At 37.7% G+C, this 19557-nt stretch overlaps 2 protein-coding genes across 3 annotated transcripts; one reads left to right on the forward strand and one right to left on the reverse strand.

Annotated features, from left to right (window-relative positions):
- Positions 1 to 1923: 1923 nt before the first annotated feature.
- Positions 1924 to 4273, reverse strand: LOC122402946 (vacuolar protein sorting-associated protein 72 homolog). Of its 2 annotated transcripts, XM_043406149.1 has the most exons (7): positions 4248 to 4273; positions 3880 to 4084; positions 3589 to 3800; positions 3344 to 3526; positions 3055 to 3274; positions 2775 to 2990; positions 1924 to 2701 (listed from the first exon to the last, which is right to left on the reverse strand). In XM_043406149.1, the coding sequence occupies exons 2-7, from the start codon at positions 4023 to 4025 to the stop codon at positions 2470 to 2472; spliced, it is 1209 nt and encodes a 402-aa protein (XP_043262084.1). In that variant the 5' UTR covers positions 4026 to 4084; positions 4248 to 4273; the 3' UTR covers positions 1924 to 2469. The 2 variants fall into 2 exon arrangements, with proteins under 2 accessions (XP_043262084.1, XP_043262083.1); XM_043406148.1 differs by lacking the exon at positions 4248 to 4273 and having other exon boundaries at positions 3880 to 4233.
- An 893-nt stretch (positions 4274 to 5166) lies between these two features.
- On the forward strand, positions 5167 to 17015 carry LOC122402945 (eIF-2-alpha kinase activator GCN1). The gene is made up of 13 exons (XM_043406147.1): positions 5167 to 5183; positions 5263 to 5365; positions 5723 to 5918; positions 6020 to 6356; positions 6760 to 10570; positions 10629 to 12114; positions 12198 to 12834; positions 12905 to 13249; positions 13321 to 13514; positions 13592 to 13803; positions 15054 to 15307; positions 15385 to 15609; positions 15713 to 17015. The coding sequence occupies exons 1-13, from the start codon at positions 5169 to 5171 to the stop codon at positions 15839 to 15841; spliced, it is 7944 nt and encodes a 2647-aa protein (XP_043262082.1). The 5' UTR covers positions 5167 to 5168; the 3' UTR covers positions 15842 to 17015.
- Positions 17016 to 19557: the final 2542 nt, after the last annotated feature.

Here is a 19557-nt window from a genome sequence, read left to right on the forward strand (position 1 = left end):
ACACAGAGCTCACGAGTATCTACAACAAAGTATTAAACAACTTTTCTGTAGAACATCAAACAAATTTATTAAAAATCGAAAACAAACATTGACAGGGGGTAGTCCCCTTTTTTGGCGAAAAAAAAAGGTTTCAAATCGTTCTGGAAAAATTATTTTTAGTTGTAGGGGTTGATTACAATAATTTTTGGTCAACAGACATACCCCCAAGATTCTACCCATTTTCTAGAAAAAAATTCGAGAAGATGTGAAATTTTTCGACAAAATTAAAAAATTTCAAATCAATCTGAAAAAATTACTATTACTTGAGTAGGTTAATTACAATCATTTTAGGTGAATAGACCTACCCCCAATATCCTACTCACTTTCTAGAAAAAAATTCATTACGAACGGAACTTTAAACGTTAATAACTTTTTAACAAAGCCTCAATCAACAAATTAGTATTCTTGATTTTCGTCTTATTTTGGCCTCCAGAATATCCCATTAAAATTTTTCCCAGGGTTAGCCAAACACTCTGTATACATATTTATCGTTACGTTCGATAGTTCGAGCTAAAAATCATCGAAGTTTTCGAGAAAAATTTTTCTATAATTTCGTTGGTTTTACCCAATCATTTAGCACACATATTTTCATGCCCTTTTATTCGAAAATGAAACAAACGAGAATTCTTCTAAAACTTTAAACTGGAATACCCGCTTAAAGAGAAATCAGAGTCGAAGAGGGAAAAAAATGTCGTTGTAACGCACGGGGGGGCCTCTGTCCGTGCATAAAGCGTAAAAGTACGGAAAAAAATTCTGTCTGCGTAGATACGTTTTTTAGTGTCTAATAAGTATTTGCTTCGATGTGTGTGTAGCCGCAATGTAATCTGTTATCGTTACGAGTTGTATCTTGATGAATAAATAGAGAGTGAGTAAAACGTTGAAATATTGAGATGTTTGACGAGAATTTTGAAAAGGAAACGAGTCTTTTTAAGGGGGGCACATGCTTTAAAAGAATTGAATTTTTCGAAATCATTTCTACCAAACTTACAAACGATTGGGAAACGTTCTGTGAAATAATTTGCGTTCGAAACGATCAGCTTTCGAGGTGCAAGTATTCTTTTTAGAGGTAATAGTTGAATACGATCAAACACGGTGCGTGCGAAGTATTGTCCAGACGAAGGCATGCTTTCCATCCAATTGTATTCCCCCCCACACCCCCCCCCCCCCCATATTTTGTACCCTTAGGTTATGAGACACGATCCTTGTCTGAAAAAAAGGTGTGAATTTCCGGTTACGCTAGTAAGACAGGAACGAATTTGTACGAAACGGAACTTAGAAGATAAATTACACACCGTTATAAGATCAGTTTTATTCTCCGTTGATTTGATATACATATATATAAAAAAAAAAAAAGAAGGGATGCCGAATCTCGCGGTGAACGCGGGGCTTTTATCAATCAATGCTTTGTACTTTATAATTTTATTAATAAAATCACTTTTGCTTTGAACACACATGTACACGTGTAATGAACCAATAAATTTATAGGTAGTTAACAACGGTGTTCTCGAAGGTACCGTTCTTCCGCGAGAAGAAGGCACAGTGTGTTTGTATCCCCACTCTTGCCGCTGTCCGCTGATTGGCTGTCACCGATCTTCGTCACCGTTCTCGACCAATGCCTGTGAGTCAGCGGACTGCAGCAGGAGTGGGGATTGTAAACACGCTGTGCCTTCTTCTCGTGGAAGAATGGTACTTTCGTGTTATTCTATTCTGAAACAATACTTTATTATTTAACGATATTCATTGATCATTTGAATCTTAGAAATCCAGATAATTGCCGAGTAATCTGATTTCTGTATTTGTTGTTTACATTCGTAAAAGTAAGAAATTGATAGTGGAAGTTAATTGAAATTGAAGTCAGTCTCTTCCGTTTCACCTAGATCTTTATTTACAAAAGAAACCGATTTTACAAAAAACGGTCTATTATTAATGCTTCATACGTTATAATTTTATTAATAAAATTACTTTTGCTTTCAACATACATGTACACGTGTAGTAATCCAATTAATTGTGCTTTCGATGATACTTTCGTTATTCTATTCGAATACTCACTAATTACTTTTGACTTATAAACTCGTAAAATTGCCACGCAATTCTCTATCTATCACACGGAACATTACTAATCATTTTGATCGTTTATGGTAATAGCAAAAGAATTTAATTGATAGATTAATTATATGTACAGAATTTTAAAATTAGTATGGTACAAAAGACATGCAGTTATAAATTATACAATTACTCATACGTTTATTACAAAACTTAAATAAAAATCTCCGTTCCTCTCGTCGTTTTAAGAATCTATAAACTATTAAAATTATTGTTAAATTACTTTTTGTTAAAAGTATCGATAATTACAATTTTTGGAAGACTTTGATCAGAGTGGCAAATCTCAAACTATGAAAATATTGGGAGAAACCTTATTTCGCTAAAAAGTTACGAAGTCATTGGCGCGGAGGCTGGCTCGAGGCGTATAGTGTTCCTCTGACCGCCGTTATGGTTCTTTTGCCTCCAATCGAGCCACCTTAGCAATTCCGAACTCTGCGACGTGTCGTTAACATCCGTTCTAGCTTCCAATTGTTGGTAATACGCTTCGCGTAACAATCGAAACGTTTGAACGTTTTTGTATGGTAGCTGGGTCATAGGATCCAGATATTTCGCTGGCAGCCTAAATTGGTTTTTATAAATACAATTAGGAATTTTTTTTTAAAGAATTTTTTCTTATCATTTTCACACATTACCTCGTGATCGCGCACAAAGCCTTCATTGGCGGTCTCCTAGCAATAGGCTTCTTAAAAGCTTCAAGAAATAGCTGATCGTTTTCAAAAGTGACGAACGTTCTTTCATAGAATCCTTTCGTATCGTTACAACGATACTTGCTTTTGCTTGAAACATTAGAATCAGATTCTTTCCTTGGAGCATCATTTGCACTGTACTCTGACTTTACAATTACGCTTCTGGAATCGATACTCCAAGTAAAATCATTTCCCAACAATTTGATCGAAAGAAATTATACTTTACCCTTCTTCTGTCACCTCTTCCGAATCTTTCTTTTCTGTACTATCGTTTAAATTTTTCTCCTCGTTATCTTCTACATTGATTTTATCGTCTTTGTCCAAATGTATCTCGGAGAGTACTAAAACAGGCATCGACAGGGACTGGTACCTAATCATGGGTCCAGAGTGTGCTTTTCTCACTGTTCTAGTATTTTTCTTTTCGTTCTCCAACTTTTGGTACTTTTCTACACGGTAAATGATAATAATGAACAAGGCACAGAAAAATTAGACCTCTTTGTATTATTTTAATTTACCCAGCGACTTCATATTAAGTTGTTCGGTTTGCAAAGCCTCCTCCAGTAATTCTTCTTGAGTTGGTTTCCAAGTATCGTGTTTTATTACTCTGGTTTTCCTCTTTTGATCCTCGTTTCTTTCCCGCAAACGTCTCTGTGTCGCGGCTGACTTTGCAGCAGTAGAGCGTCGTATCGATTTCCTTTCTACAAACAATTATAATCGCATACTTGTCCTCGTGACGTAATATTCGCACAAAGTTATTTACCTGTACTCTCTATGAATCTTCTATTATGCTTCGGCTGTCTGACTTTCTTTTCTTTTTGCGGTATCTGGGATTGAACCTTGGGTTCTTTGTAAGCTTTCGTTACCAGTCTTCTTTTCTTTTTCGGCCCTTCCTGTTCGGTATCAGAAATTGGCTCGTCGTTCTCGTCTATGCTAAAATCCGAATCCACCTCATCTTCGCCTTCGTCTTCTTCCCTAAAAATAAAATAATTTAAAGTAGCATTCTGTGGTTGAAATTATAATAAATTTCTATTGAATTAAGTTAAATATTAACATGTAATCATGATCTTGTTCAGCTTCCTCAAATCCACCATATGTAGTTTTGTAAAAATCATCCTCCTCTTCTTCGTTCAATAGTTTTGCCATTTTATTCCCGGCATTTGCACGCCTTTCTCTGGCCAGTGCCATTTTTGTAATCATGTATTTTCTTCTTTCCTTGAATTCTTTCTATCGTTAGAAATAGATTAATCGTAACTAACCTAAAAACAGAAGCCAGTAAGATATTTCGATAAAACAGATTCGATTTCTGGTAATAAGAAACGAAGGGTTGTTGCAAATTGTTAAATGATTTATTGCTTAAAATTATTGTTTTTTTATATAAAAAATGGTTTTTGGATTTAATCATTTCATTTGTTTACATACACTCCAGTACACAACTAGGATTGCCAACTTTCGAGCGAGCATTTTTTAGCTCACTACATAATATAGAATTAATGTAAAAATGGTGAAATAAATAATCAATTGTCAAATATTTTCTTTTTTTGTATTTTTTATTATTTTCCTTCGCTATACTTCTATTTAATTCCACGATTTATAATGTACTGGGCTTCCACGAAAAGAAAGCACAGCGTGTTTACATCCCCACTCCTGTTGCTGTCAGCTGACTCGCTATTGGTCGAAAACGGTGACGAAGATCGGCGACAGCCAATCAGCGGACAGAAGCAAGAGTGGGGATGTAAACGCGCTGTGCCTTCTTCTCGTGGAAGGACGTTACTATGATTTTGATTTTTTATTAATATAAATATAAGGACTCTACACATATTGTATAAAAGAAATTAAAACAAGAATCGTCCTTTTTACAAATTTAGAGGAAATTTTATATGATAATTTAGTCTGTACAAATACAAAACATATGAATGTTAAATGTTAATTTCAAGTTTTGTTAAATTATACAGAGCACTAAATAAAATTTTAATTTTCAATTTGTACATAGAATAAAAAATTGTCGCCCAATTATCTTTATTTAGCTATACATGCAATTATTATGTACGATATGCTAATATATTTGTTAGTATTTCCGACAATGAACATTCATCTATCTTCTTTAAAACCTAAAAACGATTTATCTAAATGAAATATTTAGATGAATTTTTATGATAATTTAAAATGTGTAATAATATTAAGATAAAGATATTTAAGTGTAGCAGTTTTTTATATAGAAATGAATTAATATATGTACATAGTATGTACGGTGCGATTTGATAAGGTGTACATATGCGTAACTTCAAGGAATAACAATTTTACGAAGGGTGGCGCTTTAAAACAGTCCGGTTTTAAAGAAATATGGCGGATGTTGAGGTGAGTCTGTCACGTGGAAGTTGAGAAATCGTATTATTATCTAATAATTACTGACTATTGATAAGTGATTTTGTTACAGTTAACGAAAGCATTAAAAGATCTGCCAAATCGAGTTCAAACCGCCAGTAAAAACGAGCGGCGAGAGATTCTACAAAATGTCGTCAATGTGTTGTCAAATCCTGGTAAGGAATGATAATAGATTTAATATCGATAAGAACTGATATTGTAGATCAAAAATACATGCCATTCAAAGAGGAAGATTCGGTTGTCTTCCATAAATGTAAATTACTCATAATAGGAGAAAGAATGTTACGTGTTACGATCGAAATTAAATTGCAATAAACGTGCAATATTCTTTTTTAGTTGCAATATTTAAAAATTATACGTTATTTTGATACATCATTTTTATATTCCGTGGTTTTTTAAGTTCTGTAATCGTATAAAGTATTTTTTACAAATTTGTTAAACTATGCATAAAGAATAAATTAAATATTAAAAAATATAGTATTCGTTAAAAAAATATTGTTTTCGTATTTTAGGCATCAACGAGAAGATTGTCAATGGAATTTGTAAAACCATATCTCTTACTTTACATCGATATAAGGATACAGCCTCCCAATCATACGTGAGAAATCTAATTGTGGAATTGTTGAAGAAACAACCAGATGCTACCGTAAAACACATGACAAACGTCATTGTAGAACAAGCTTCGTGGCATAAGAATATAGTTCCTACGTGTGTATTTTTATAAATAGTTTACCAAACACGTCGAAAACTTTGAATTTCAAATTATACATCGACGCTTATTAAACAGTCTATAAAATGCTATTTTACAGTTTGAACACTGCTGTGACCGCATACCTTGCATTGAAATGGTCGACCTTAATTATTCTGTACGGATCTAAAAACAATGCAGATATTATAGAATTGCCAAAACTTGTCGAAGTGCAAGCGAATCTAAGCGCAGCAGCATTGGCGACCATGGATAAGAAACTGGCGGAGAAAGTGTATGTATTGTTAGCGCATCAGTGGTCAAACGTTAAAGACATAGAAACCGCATACCTGGATGCACTGATTAAACTGGAAGTTGGAAACGGTATAATTATTCTTGCAAGTTTACTTACTAAATACTTAGTAAATGCAAAAAAAAGTGAGTTGGTGGGGAAATTAAAGGTAAATCAATTTTAAATATTATGTTAACATATAGCTTGTCTGTCATATACAGTAGTGCCCACATAAGTGTCCACATGTTTGCCCACTTAAGCGACCGTGGTCATTTAAGTGGGCACCAACGTGGACACTTAAGTGGGCAAAAATGTGGTCACCTAAGTGGGCAAAAATTTGGACACTTAAGTGGGCAAAAATGTGGTCACTTAAGTGGGCAAAATTTGGACACCTAAGTGGGCACCAATTCGGACACCTAAACGGGCAAAAAAATGTGGTCACTTAAGTGGGCAACGACACGGACACTTAAGTGGGCAAAAATTTGGACACCTAAATGGGCAAAAATGTGGTCACTTAAGTGGGCACCACTGTAGTAAGATCACAAAATGAAAATTTGTTTTCTTTCTTCTAGGCAAACATTATAGATGTTTTTATAAAGGTGACTATTAGTTGCAAAAAGAAGCCAGATCTCTATGTAGTCCACACTGCTGTACCTCTTCTACGTAGAATATCTCACGACGAGTTCAAAAATCAGTTATTGCCAGCTTTGCAAAAAGCAATGTTAAGAAATCCAGAAATAATTATTGAGTCTGTTGGTCACATTTTAAGCGGTTTAAGTCTCGATTTAAGTCAGTACAGCCAAGACATAAGCAAAGGATTATTTGCGAATCTGCATTCTAAGGAGGACTTGGTTAGAAACGAGGCTATCGGAGCTTGCCGTAGACTCGCTCTGCAATGTTCAGACGCTACTGCTTTGGAAAACTTGTTGTCATCCGTGTTCGCTGTGTTCCACGGATCAGAAGGAAAACTTACGGTTGTAACTTACAAAATTTCTGTTTTGCAAGGAGCTGGTAATCTCAGTTATAACGCAGCTTCTGGTAGCAGTGTTCAAAGATTGGCGGAAACCGCTTGCGAACATTTCATCAAAGTTTTAGAAACCGAAGTTCACGAGAAAACGTTGATCCATGCTCTTGAAATGATGGCCTTGTGGTCCAACAAATTTGCAAAAAGTGTCCCAGAAAGTGTAGCAGACGCGTTCAAAGAAGGTATGGCCGCAAAGACGTCGACACCCGCGGTGCGTACTGCTTACATAAAAATTTTTTTTTCTGCGCCAGTAGTTTCTTATTCTGGTACAATAACACCATTACTCCTACAAGCAATAACCAGAGCTATGCAGCAGTGTACACAGCCAAGTGCAGTAACAGAAGGTTTGGTAGCTGCATACTTGTTGCTGAAGTTCGTTCTTGCCAATCAAGTGGAAAACGAGAAACAAACTATACTGTGGAACGCAATCGATGATCAAATATTTTTCTCTGAGAAATTTCTGACAACATGTGGAGACGATATTCTGTATCATCTTATGTTGCTTTGCGAGAGACTCATTACAGAATTTGCTGATAAATTGAACGAGAAAGCCTTGAACGGTGTTCATAGAGCAATCATAATATGCGCAACAGCTCCAAAGGCAAACATAAGAAAGTGCTGTTTTCCATTTGTTAAAAAGATTGTGAGTGGTTTGAGCACGTATGCACCTGCGCAGGAGCTCCTAAGAGAATACAATAAATTTTTAGAGAATGTTAAAATTAAATCTGAATCCGATAAAGAAAACAAGGAAGATTCTTCTGCGGGGGAAATAACTGGCAGGTGTCTTGCGGATGGATTGCTTGCTATTTGTTCTGGTTCTTTTCTGTTCGAGTTACCAGCTATGCAAATGGTGAGAGACGCATTAATACCAGCTCATCATCCTGCAATCTTTAAAGCAATGCCAAACTTATGGTTCAAAATTGCAAAGAACTACAATCTAGTACCAAAAGATTTTTTATGTTCTTACAACAACGAAATAAAAAAAATGCTTATACAAAATTATAAGCTCACTGCTAGTTACGAGAATGCCCTGGCGAGGGTAGTATCGATAATACCGGATATTATACTATCCGCAATAATATCGAACGTTACGAGTAAACTAAACGATCCAGAAATTTTAAAAGTCACTAAAGATGAATATTTCACTTACCTTACCCCGGAAGGAGAGTTGTACAACAAAAGTGTTCTGCGTGCAAATGACGAAAACGATATTCTCAGTTCCATGAATATGAAAAGGGAGAGCAAGGCGTATTCGTTCAAGGAACAGCAAGAAGAGCTTCAACTGAGACGCGAATTGTACGAAAAGAAAAAGAAGGAAGGAAAAATAAAGGAACCAAAATTAACACCCAAGCAAGAAGAAAACCTCAAGGCGCAAATCGCAAAAGAAGCCGCAATTCGTAAAAGGCTGATCGAATTGAAACGCAGAATCGACGATGCAGTATCTCTGATCACATGTTCAGCACGTGGCAATCGCCAAGAACTCTCCTTTTACCTGAAAGATCTTCTGCCACCAATCTTGAAAAATTTGGGATCACCGTTAGCCGCACCTGCCATGTCTGATCTTTTCATTAGCCTGAAAAATGTTGTGAAACTAGGTAATAATCCAATCTTAAATGATTTGGTGGCACATGTTACACTGCGACAACTAAACCCGCAGTGTGATTTGGACCCAGATTGGGAGGAAGAGAAAGTTCATGTCGCTGTGAAAAGAACATTAAACCTTTTACACACAACCACGATAAAACAAAAAGTATTATTCACGGCTCCTGCTTTTTGTTATATCTTCCCATTTATTAAGAAAACTTTGTTACTATGTAAGGATGATAGTATGATCGTGCAAGGATTGCAGATAATACAGGAGCACGCTAAGCAAAGGGGCACCTCTGATTTGAGGGATCTAAGACATCCACGATTTCTTCCACGTAAACACATGTTCGACCTGCTGATAGAGCTGATGGAAATTACAACTGGAAGGGTACAGACTCACGCGATTGCAACTTTTTTAGACGTGTCTCAGTCCGGAAGTGGTCAACCAAACACCGCAATAGCAACCAGCGCGGATATAGATTCTCTGATCGGTGCTTTGCAAAATTCTTTGTCCACTATAAGAGATGCAGCCCTAAGAGCATTGCTAGTCGTGAGGCAAGCGTTTCCATCTCAGAAAGAGGATCCCATTCAAATGTTGCACCTAATCAGGAGGATATGGATCGCCAGGTTCGACGTCTGCGACGAAAATAAAATTCTGGCCAACGAATTATGGAACGCAGCTGAGCTGGTAGCACAGGCAGACGTTCTCTCCGATGAGCTCATTCAAGACATTGCACATCCTGTAGAATCTGTACAGCAAGCTGTTGCTTGTGCCTTGGCACAGTGTTTGACCAACGTTCCACACTTGGTGTCAGGTGTTCTGGATCGTTTGTTGCAGCTCTATCAGGAGAAATTAACTATGATCCCACCGAAATTGAACGATTTTGGCCGCGTGGTCGAGCAGCCCATCGACACGTGGGGCCCGCGACGAGGCGTTGCGCTTGCGCTGGCACAGATGGCGCCCCTCCTCACCGCCGACACGGTACTCAAGCTTGTTCAGTTCTTCGTCTCCACCGGTCTGGGTGACAGGAACCAAGCTGTCCGCACCGAGATGTTAACCGCCGCTGTGGCCGTTGTGGACCTCCACGGGAAAATAAACATCACTTCTTTGTTACCAGTTTTCGAGGATTTTATGGACAAGGCTCCAAAGATAGGCAGCTTCGACTCCATCAAGCAGTCGGTGGTTATTCTCATGGGATCCCTGGCTAGGCACTTGGACAAGGATGATCCACGCATTAAACCCATAGTCATGCGTTTGATCACTGCTCTGTCCACCCCATCTCAACAGGTACAGGAAGCTGTGGCCAATTGCCTCCCTCATCTTGTACCTTCCATCAAGGAGGACGCTCCAAAAATTGTAGACAACTTAATGGATCAGTTGTTGAAGTCAGACAAATATGGGGATCGCAAAGGCGCTGCTTACGGGCTAGCAGGTATAATCAAGGGTATGGGAATACTCGCTCTGAAGCAGCTTGATATCATGACCACGCTGACCAACGCCATCCAGGATAAGAAAAACTATAGGCATAGAGAGGGAGCATTGTTTGCCTTTGAAATGTTGTGCACGATGCTTGGTAGGTTGTTCGAGCCTTATATCGTCCACGTGCTACCGCATCTATTGCTGTGTTTCGGGGACCCTAATCAGTACGTTAGAGCGGCCACAGATGATACAGCTCGCGTGGTTATGAGCAAACTCTCCGCTCATGGGGTGAAACTTGTTCTTCCTAGCTTGCTAGCTGCGCTGGAAGAAGACTCTTGGAGGACCAAGACCGGTAAGTGATCTGCAAATTGCTAACTGTGAACTGTATTCTATATAAATTTATTTTTCAGGATCTGTGGAATTGTTAGGTGCAATGGCATACTGTGCACCTAAGCAACTGAGCAGTTGCTTACCAAGTATAGTTCCAAAGCTCATCGAGGTACTCAGCGATTCTCACACCAAAGTTCAAGAGGCTGGCGCTGAGGCTCTAAAAGTGATTGGAAGCGTGATTCGCAATCCAGAGATCCAAGCAATCGTGCCAGTTCTATTGAAAGCTCTACAAGACCCGTCCCATAAGACTGCCACTTGTCTTCAAACGTTGTTGGACACTCAATTTGTACATTTCATCGACGCTCCATCCTTGGCTCTCATTATGCCTGTGGTGCAAAGGGCATTTCTAGACCGCTCGACGGAAACGAGAAAAATGGCTGCTCAAATCATTGGCAATATGTATTCTTTAACAGATCAAAAGGATCTAACTCCGTATCTACCGACTATTATCCCTGGCTTGAAGACCAGTTTGTTGGACCCCGTACCGGAAGTACGAAGCGTGTCTGCGAGAGCTTTAGGTGCTATGGTGAGAGGAATGGGTGAGTCCAGTTTCGAGGATCTGCTTCCTTGGCTGATGCAAACGCTCACGTCTGAAACAAGCAGCGTGGATCGATCGGGAGCTGCACAGGGTCTCTCAGAAGTCGTGAGGGGACTTGGCGTTGAAAAGCTTCATAAACTTATGCCAGAAATTATCAGCACAGCTGAGAGGACGGATATAGCTCCGCACGTTAAAGATGGCTACATCATGATGTTCATTTACATGCCAAGCGCGTTCACCACAGAGTTTACACCTTACATTGGACAGATCATCAATCCTATCTTGAAAGCTCTGGCTGACGAGAACGAATACGTGCGCGAGACAGCGCTCAGAGCAGGTCAGCGTATCGTCACTCTTTACGCCGACTCTGCAATAATGTTGTTGCTACCAGAACTGGAGAAGGGTCTCTTCGATGATAATTGGCGTATTAGGTATTCGTCGGTGCAATTGCTCGGAGATTTGTTGTATAGAATTTCGGGTGTGTCTGGAAAAATGTCGACAGAGACTGCAAGCGAAGACGATAACTTTGGAACAGAACAGTCGCATTATGCTATTATCAATGCTCTCGGCGCTGAAAGACGAAATCGCGTTTTAGCGGGATTGTATATGGGCAGATCAGACGTTGCGTTGATGGTGCGTCAGGCTGCCCTTCACGTGTGGAAGGTTGTCGTAACGAATACACCGAGAACATTAAGGGAAATATTACCTACACTGTTTACTCTTTTGCTAGGTTGTTTAGCTAGTACAAGTTACGATAAAAGACAAGTGGCGGCGCGAACCTTGGGAGATCTTGTTAGGAAATTAGGCGAAAGAGTGTTGCCAGAGATTATACCAATTCTGGAGAAAGGTCTGCAAAGTGACCAGGCTGACCAACGTCAAGGTGTGTGCATTGGGTTGTCAGAGATTATGGCGAGCACGAATAAGGACATGGTGTTGACGTTTGTCATCAGTTTAGTCCCAACAGTGAGGTAAGTCTTTCACTTCAAACAAGTACAGATTAAATTTATAATTTAATGATAAAAAAGAATGATAAAGTCTTGCTTGGTTTCAGAAAAGCATTGTGTGACCCGCTACCAGAGGTTCGCCAAGCAGCAGCGAAGACTTTTGATGGTTTACACTCTACTGTAGGAGTCAGAGCATTAGATGACATATTGCCAGCGATGTTAACGCAGTTGAACTCGCCGGATCAAGCAGAAGCGGAGAACACTTTGGACGGTTTGCGTCAGGTGATGGCGATTAAGTCTAGAGTCGTCCTGCCGTACCTGGTGCCTCAGTTAACCACGCCTCCGGTCAACACAAAAGCATTGTCGATCCTGGCGAGTGTCGCGGGCGAAGCATTGACCAGGTTCCTTCACAAGATCCTGCCAGCTTTATTGACTGCTCTCTCCAGCGCTCAAGGAACACCAAACGAGGTTCAGGAGTTGGAGTACTGTCAAGCTGTTATTTTATCCGTGGCTGACGAGGTTGGCGTCAGAACAGTCATGGACCAACTAATGGAGGCCACGAGAGCGGAGGATCCATCCAAACGACGAAGCGCAGCAACGTTGCTGTGTGCTTTCTGTCGAGATACTCGCGCTGATTATGGACAATATGTTCCACAGTTATTGCGAGGGCTCATTCACTTGTTTATGGATGACGATAAGGATGTGCTACAAATGAGCTGGGAGGCGCTCACAGCTGTTACTAAAGTGAGATTATTGTCCATACGCATTAACGCTAATTATTTTACATTTAAATGTACTTTGTTTTTATTTTCAGACTTTAGCGTCCGAGCAACAGATCGCTCATGTTCAAGATATCAGACAAGCTGTTAGGTTTGCAGTGTCCGATTTAAAGGGGCAAGAATTGTTGCCTGGATTTTGTTTACCTAAGGGTATTACACCGATTCTTCCGATATTCAGGGAAGCCATATTGAATGGTTTGCCAGAAGCAAAAGAGCAAGCAGCTCAAGGTCTAGGAGAGGTTATAAAGTTAACCAGCGCGACAGCGTTGCAACCCAGCGTGGTGCACATTACTGGCCCGCTGATTCGAATTCTTGGAGATCGGTTTAATTGGAGCGTGAAAGCAGCGGTTTTAGAAACGCTCGCTATTTTACTTGGCAAAGTGAGTTGAACCGTAAAAGCAATACAAAGCGTCAGATAATATAGAAATTAAAAATCGTACATTTTCGGTAGGTTGGAGTAATGTTAAAGCAATTTTTACCACAACTGCAAACCACTTTCTTGAGAGCTCTAAACGATAGTAACAGACAAGTGAGATTAAAAGCTGCTTATGCTTTAAGTAACCTTATTATAATTCATACACGTGTTGATCCATTGTTCACAGAACTTCATACTGGCATAAAGACCGGTGACGATCCAGCTATTAGGTTTGTCGAGTCATTTATTTCATTTTGTGTATACGTGTACCTTGCAGAGATTCTTAAGGTAAAAATACTTTGTCCAGGGAAACAATGTTACAAGCTTTGCGCGGTGTGCTCACGCCCGCTGGCGACAAAATGACAGAACCAATGAAAAAGCAAGTGTTTGTTACTTTATGTAGTATGCTCAGTCATCCGGAAGACGTTACGAGGAACGCTGTAGCTGGTTGCTTTGGAGCTCTCGTACGATGGCTTAGTCCAGACCAACTCGCCATTGCGTTCAATGATCACTTGTTGTGTAAGTTTATATGTTATGAATACAGGGAAATTTTAATGGGGAATTCTGGAGGCCAAAATAAGACGAAAATCAGGAATAGTAATTTTTTAACGAAGCCTTGATTTTCGTTTTATTTTGATCTCTAGAATCCTCCACTAAAATTTTTCCCAAGGGTGGTCGAACATCCTATATGTCTAAAGTTCCTTTTCTGTTTTGACCATGGAAAAATTTTAATGGGAGATTCTGGAGCCCAAAATAAGACGAAAATGAAGAATAGTAATTTTTTAATTGAGGCTTCATTAAAAAGTTATTAACGTTTAATGTTGCGTCTGTGAGACGGGAACCGTGCGCGCTGCACACTTTAACTTTAAACGTTAATTACTTTTTAACGAAGCCATAATTAAAAAATTACTATTCTTGATTTTCGTCTTATTTTGGTCTCTAGAATCTCCTATTAAAATTTTAATATTAATAATTCACCCATCATTTCATGAATTTAAACAAATCTGTCGACCTAGATAGTTTAATTTACTTCTTAAAAAATTAATATGCACGAGTTTAGTATGATTTTAATAAGATAATTAACGAGTAAATATTGTTTAATTCGCGTTATAATACCACACGTGTCTCGCATGAATTTTGAACGTAAATCCTACTTTCTTCGAAAAAATCTAACTCAGATCCTAAGAACTCAGGAAGATTTACGTCCTTTTTGATTTTTGGTAAAATAATTCAGCCACCAGTGAATGTTTTTGGAATTGAAAATTTTAACCCATTTGCATCATCGCTCTACTTAAGCTTCCGCATCGAAACATCAGCGACGTTCAACTGACGATAGTAAACAGTCGCGGCTCGCGGAATATTCCGCGCTTGGTGATAGTAGACAGTCGCGGCTCGCGGAATATTCCGCGCTTGGATGCAAATGGGTTAATGGGAGATTCTGGAGACCAAAATAAGACGAAAATCAAGAATAGTAATTTTTTAATTGAGGCTTCGTTAAGAAGTTATTAACGTTTAATGTTGCGCCTGTGAGACGGGAACCGTGCGCGGTGCACACTTTAACTTTAAATGTTAATAACTTTTAAACGAAGCCTTAATTAAAAAATTACTATTCTTGATTTTCGTCTTACTTTGGTCCCTAGAAACCCCCATTAAAATTTTTTCCAGGTTTGACCGAACGCCCCGTATAATTATTTATCTGAGAATGAAAATGTTCGCTTTGTAAGTATTCCATGTCACGGAGATTTTATAAACTAGTTAAACGTTTTTAGGTATTGACACTAACGTTGACTGGATGCTCAGACACGGACGTTCCGCAGCGTTATTCGTAACGCTGAAGGAATCCCCAAAAACAGTATACAATAGCAAAGAGAAGGATCGTGTTATCGCGGTAATACTCTCGTATTTAGCAGCAGATCGAGTACAAATAGTAATGAATGGCGTACGAGCTTGTGGTTATTTATTTCAACATCTCATGAACGAAGGAGAATCTATACCTCAACAAATCTTATCTCCATTCGTGAGGGTAAGACACACGAATTCCGAATTTATGCAATCCTTTTGTTTCTCACGGATTATTAATTCATCCTTTTTTTTTTTTAGTCAATGAACAACAACAGCAACGACGTGAAACAGTTACTGGCTAGAGTTTGCATACATTTGGCTCGTAATATAATACAGCCTGGGAAAATGTCACCGGAATTACTTAAATCGCTTGTACCTATGTTAGTAAATGGAACAAAAGAGAAAAATGGTTACGTGAAAGCAAACAGTGAACTTGCCCTTATAGCAGTACTTAGATTGAGGCAAGGTGAAGACGAACATTTGGTAAGTTGCGTGTTTATTTATTCTAATTTAAAAAAAAATTGAAAGATTATTAAACTTGAACCGATGTATTTTTATTTACTATTTAAATTTATTTTTTTCCCAGCGTTGCATGGCGTTCTTGGATGTCGGTGCAAGAGAATCCTTATCAGATGTAGTCAGTAAAGTATTACGTAAGGTTCTTTCTCAGCCCGAAGGCAAAATAGAAGAATTAGACGATACTTTACTCACGTGAGAGATATTGTACGTCCTGGGGCTCATTATGCGCTGCATCCGTTTTAATAATCGTACTATCCATCATTATTCGATCGAATTTTATAAAGAGACTTTCTGTTCGTGTATTGGTTGCATTTTAAAGAAATTAGTTCACTCAACATTGTATCTTTATAACCGATTAAACGCCGTGAAATGTAACAATCGCTCGGCAGCATTGGAGTTACTTAATCTAAGGTGTCCTGTACGTCGAACGATTCGAATGGCAATTGTAGATAATTCTATAAAAAATGTTTTCTACGGTCGATCTATTAATAATATGATTTTTTACAATTTCATTGTCGTTATATCGAGTTTATACCAAAAAAGGCGCACGCTTGCAAGCGAAACGATAGATGGTAATAATGGGAAACGTGTCGGACTTGGATACCAGAATGATGAACATAATTTAAGAAACGAATCAAATTTAAATGGTATTGTACATTCGCGATGTATATTCATTTCGTATTCGATATCTTGCATCTTTTGGTATCTTTTGTGCGTGTTGTCGTTGAAAATAAATGATCTTCGTTCATGCAAAAGGCCGAGAATATTTCCGCGGGAACGCGTGGTTATTTTATTTTACTTTTTAAGAGAAACAATATGTTGATTCATTTTTAATTTAAACATCGCCGGACTGAACAAACTAAATACTTTGCTATCGAGGACTCTAACAGTGCCGCGCGCTTTATTGTCACATGAGCGTGTTGCACTGTCTTGTATCGTAGTTCCATACATTGGTAAATAGTTTATATTTTAGAATTACTTATAGATATTCTTAAGTCGGCTTAAGACGTTCCATACCGACGCGATACTTCTAGATCTGTCATCAATGCGTCTTCGTCCCGGATCGTGCTTCTTTATTGACACAAAGTTACAGCTTGTTCCTCAATTTTCGCAATCATCAGACATTATTCGTAAGTGTACGTATTCTGTACATACATCCTATTGTATCTTAACAATTTGGCGGACAAAATGTGGGACTTTGTACTTTTATATGTAACTTTTGGAAAGCTGCATTGTACATTTGCTCCTGTAATATCAAATCGAGTCTTCATCTTGTTTTTTAAGCACCTTGGAGAATACTGTTTATCGTAGAACAGTTATACAGGGGGTTCCCCTGGGAAAAATTTTAATGGGAGATTCTGCAGGCCAAAATAAGACGAAAATCAAGAATACTAATTTGTTGATGGAGGCTTCGTTAAAAAGTTATTCTATATAAGTTATTATTATAGTTTTTCTAGACACTGGGTAGGATTTCGAGGGTAGGTTTATTCACCAAAAATTATTGCAATTAACCCCTGTAGCCAAAAATAATTTTTTTATAATAATTTGAAATTTTTCAATTTTTCTCACATTCTCGAATTTTTTTCTCGAAAGTGGGTAGGATTTCAAGGATATGTCTATTGACCTAAAATGATTGTAATTAACCTACTCAAGTAATAGTAATTTTTACAGAATGATTTGAAATTTTTTAATTTTGTCGAAAAATTTCACATCTCGAATTTTTTTCTAGAAAATGGGTAGAATTTTGAGGGTATGTCTGTTGACCAAAAATTATTGTAATCAACCCCTACATCTAAAAATAATTTTTCCAGAACGATTTGAAATCTTTTTTTTTCGCCAAAAAAGGGGACTACCCCCTGTCAATGTTTGTTTTCGATTTTTAATAAATTTGTTTGATGTTCTACAGAAAAGTTGTTTAATACCTTTTTGTAGATACTCGTGAGCTCTGTGCCAGACAAAAATTTCAATGAGATAACTTTACTATTGTAGGAGTTATGGCCGTTTGAAAATTGGACTAGTTTTAGGGGATTTTTCTGGCCTCATATTAGACTTTCGGTAAAGAATTTTTTTCTCGAAAGTGCGTAGGATTTCGGGGGTATGTCTAATGACCAAAAATGCTTAGAATTTACCCCTCTATCTAAATATAATTTTTTAAGTATGATTTGAAATTTTTTAATTTAATTTTTTAATAACTTTTTAACAAAGTCAGGAAATTGATATTCTCGATTTTCGTTTTATTTTGGTCTCTAGAATCTCCTATTAAAATTTTGAAAAAGTTGTTCAATTTAATAAAAATTAATAAATACTTGGGAAAAAGATAACAAGACTGCAAATAAGTTGGGATTTTTTACTGGCAGATGAATAATATTTTCTGAAACGCTTCAAGGTCTTACATTTCCACTTTACAATACATTTAATAACACTTTTTATAAGGCATCAAGAGACGATGATGCGATGGAACAGAAGTAACGCGTACTTATTGTTTTTTAAGGAGTAAGACTACTGTAAAAACCTGAAATAAGCGATTTTTTTTTGGATGGAGGATAATAATATTCAAGAATATTATTAACCACGTCCTTAAGTGTTAAAAAAAAAATATTTATTCAAAAATAGTGCAAAATAACAACGCTGAAGCCATTCTCATGAGGCATGTTTTGAATTTGAGGTGCTGGAAAAAAGAAGATTCTTTGAAAAAGAACAAAAAATTTTTTTCCAATCTACACGTGTATAGCTAAAGAAACACCTACAGGATTTTTGAAACATCAATTTTTGTGTAATTGCCAAGCATTTTGAGTTCAATTTTATACGAAAAATGGGGCAATCGTTTGCCAATAAATAATGTTAAAATTAATTTATCAAATACGTAGGGCTATTTCTCTAGCTATACTCATGTATATTAAGAAAAAATTTTTTATTCTTTTCCAAAGAATCTTCTTTTTTCCAGCACCTCAAATTCAAAACACGCCTCAGGAGGATGGCTCCAGTGTCGCCATTTTCCACTATCTTTGAATAAATATTTTTTTTTTAACACTTAACGACCTGGTTAATGACATTCTTAAATAATATTATCCAACATCCAAAAAAAAAACGCAAAAAAATGATTTATTCCAAGTTTTTACAGTGGTCTTACCACTTAAGCAGAATTACACCTAATGGGCGACCTAGTCGCTCTCCTGTCGTTCCTTTGTCTTCTTGAGCCCCGGGATTTATACGAGAACGTATCAATCAATACGTACAAAGAAGATCAATCAAGTTTTACAACATTGTTAACGTGACAATGCGTTCTGGAGTCGATCCAGCGACACAAATTTTGCTACTGTCCGCTTAAGACTGAATCGTTCCATCCGTGGCCGCAACGAGAGCCGACCGCCACGCATTTTCTCAAGTTTGAAATGTTTGATGAATCAATTTCCTACCTGTACCTGTTGCAAAATTCAACGTACTTGTATACGTTTCGTTCAATTACACCCATCGTTGGATTTTTTAAATACACAAGTTCATTAAATAATATCTGTTACGTGATAAGTTCATTTTTTTCAACTGTTAAATGAGAGTAGCTCCAGTTTGAGTCATACTGTAATACACCAGTCATGTACGTTTGTTGTTTAATTTCTGTAATTTTTATCTTGCAAGCTCCGTTTTTGGTATCTCATGATTTTTAAGTACCTTGAATGTGCTAATTTGTCAAAACGTAAATAACTTGTTCAGGGTTATTTACTCAATTACAAATTACACAAAAAACGAATCCTACTTCACCGCCATGTTAGTTTGTCTCTCCCTTGGAGAGGCAGTGTGCTCCCCCTACAGGGTGTTCCCGTCAACCCTTGGAAAAATTTTAATGGGGGATTCTACAGGCCAAAATAAGACGAAAATGAAGAATAACAATTTTTCAATTAAGGCTTCGTTAAGAAG

This window comes from Colletes gigas, unplaced genomic scaffold (genome assembly GCF_013123115.1).
Source record: "Colletes gigas isolate AHSC1104 unplaced genomic scaffold, ASM1312311v1 Colletes_gigas_Sc00042, whole genome shotgun sequence".
Taxonomy (NCBI): domain Eukaryota; kingdom Metazoa; phylum Arthropoda; class Insecta; order Hymenoptera; family Colletidae; genus Colletes; species Colletes gigas.

What these genes read in the sequence shown, in the direction of transcription:
- LOC122402945 (XM_043406147.1), top strand. An exon ending in CAATGTGTTGTCAAATCCTG is followed by an intron (nt 5,366 to 5,722) that starts GTAAGGAATGAT and finishes TTCGTATTTTAG; the next exon opens with GCATCAACGAGAAGATTGTC. An exon ending in AAGGTGAAGACGAACATTTG is followed by an intron (nt 15,610 to 15,712) that starts GTAAGTTGCGTG and finishes TTTTTTTCCCAG; the next exon opens with CGTTGCATGGCGTTCTTGGA.
- LOC122402946 (XM_043406149.1), bottom strand. Translation starts at nt 4,025, where the DNA reads ATGATTACAAAAATGGCACTGGCCAGAGAAAGGCGTGCAAATGCCGGG. An exon ending in AAGATTCATAGAGAGTACAG is followed by an intron (nt 3,527 to 3,588) that starts GTAAATAACTTT and finishes AATTGTTTGTAG; the next exon opens with AAAGGAAATCGATACGACGC. An exon ending in ACTTAATATGAAGTCGCTGG is followed by an intron (nt 3,275 to 3,343) that starts GTAAATTAAAAT and finishes TTTACCGTGTAG; the next exon opens with AAAAGTACCAAAAGTTGGAG.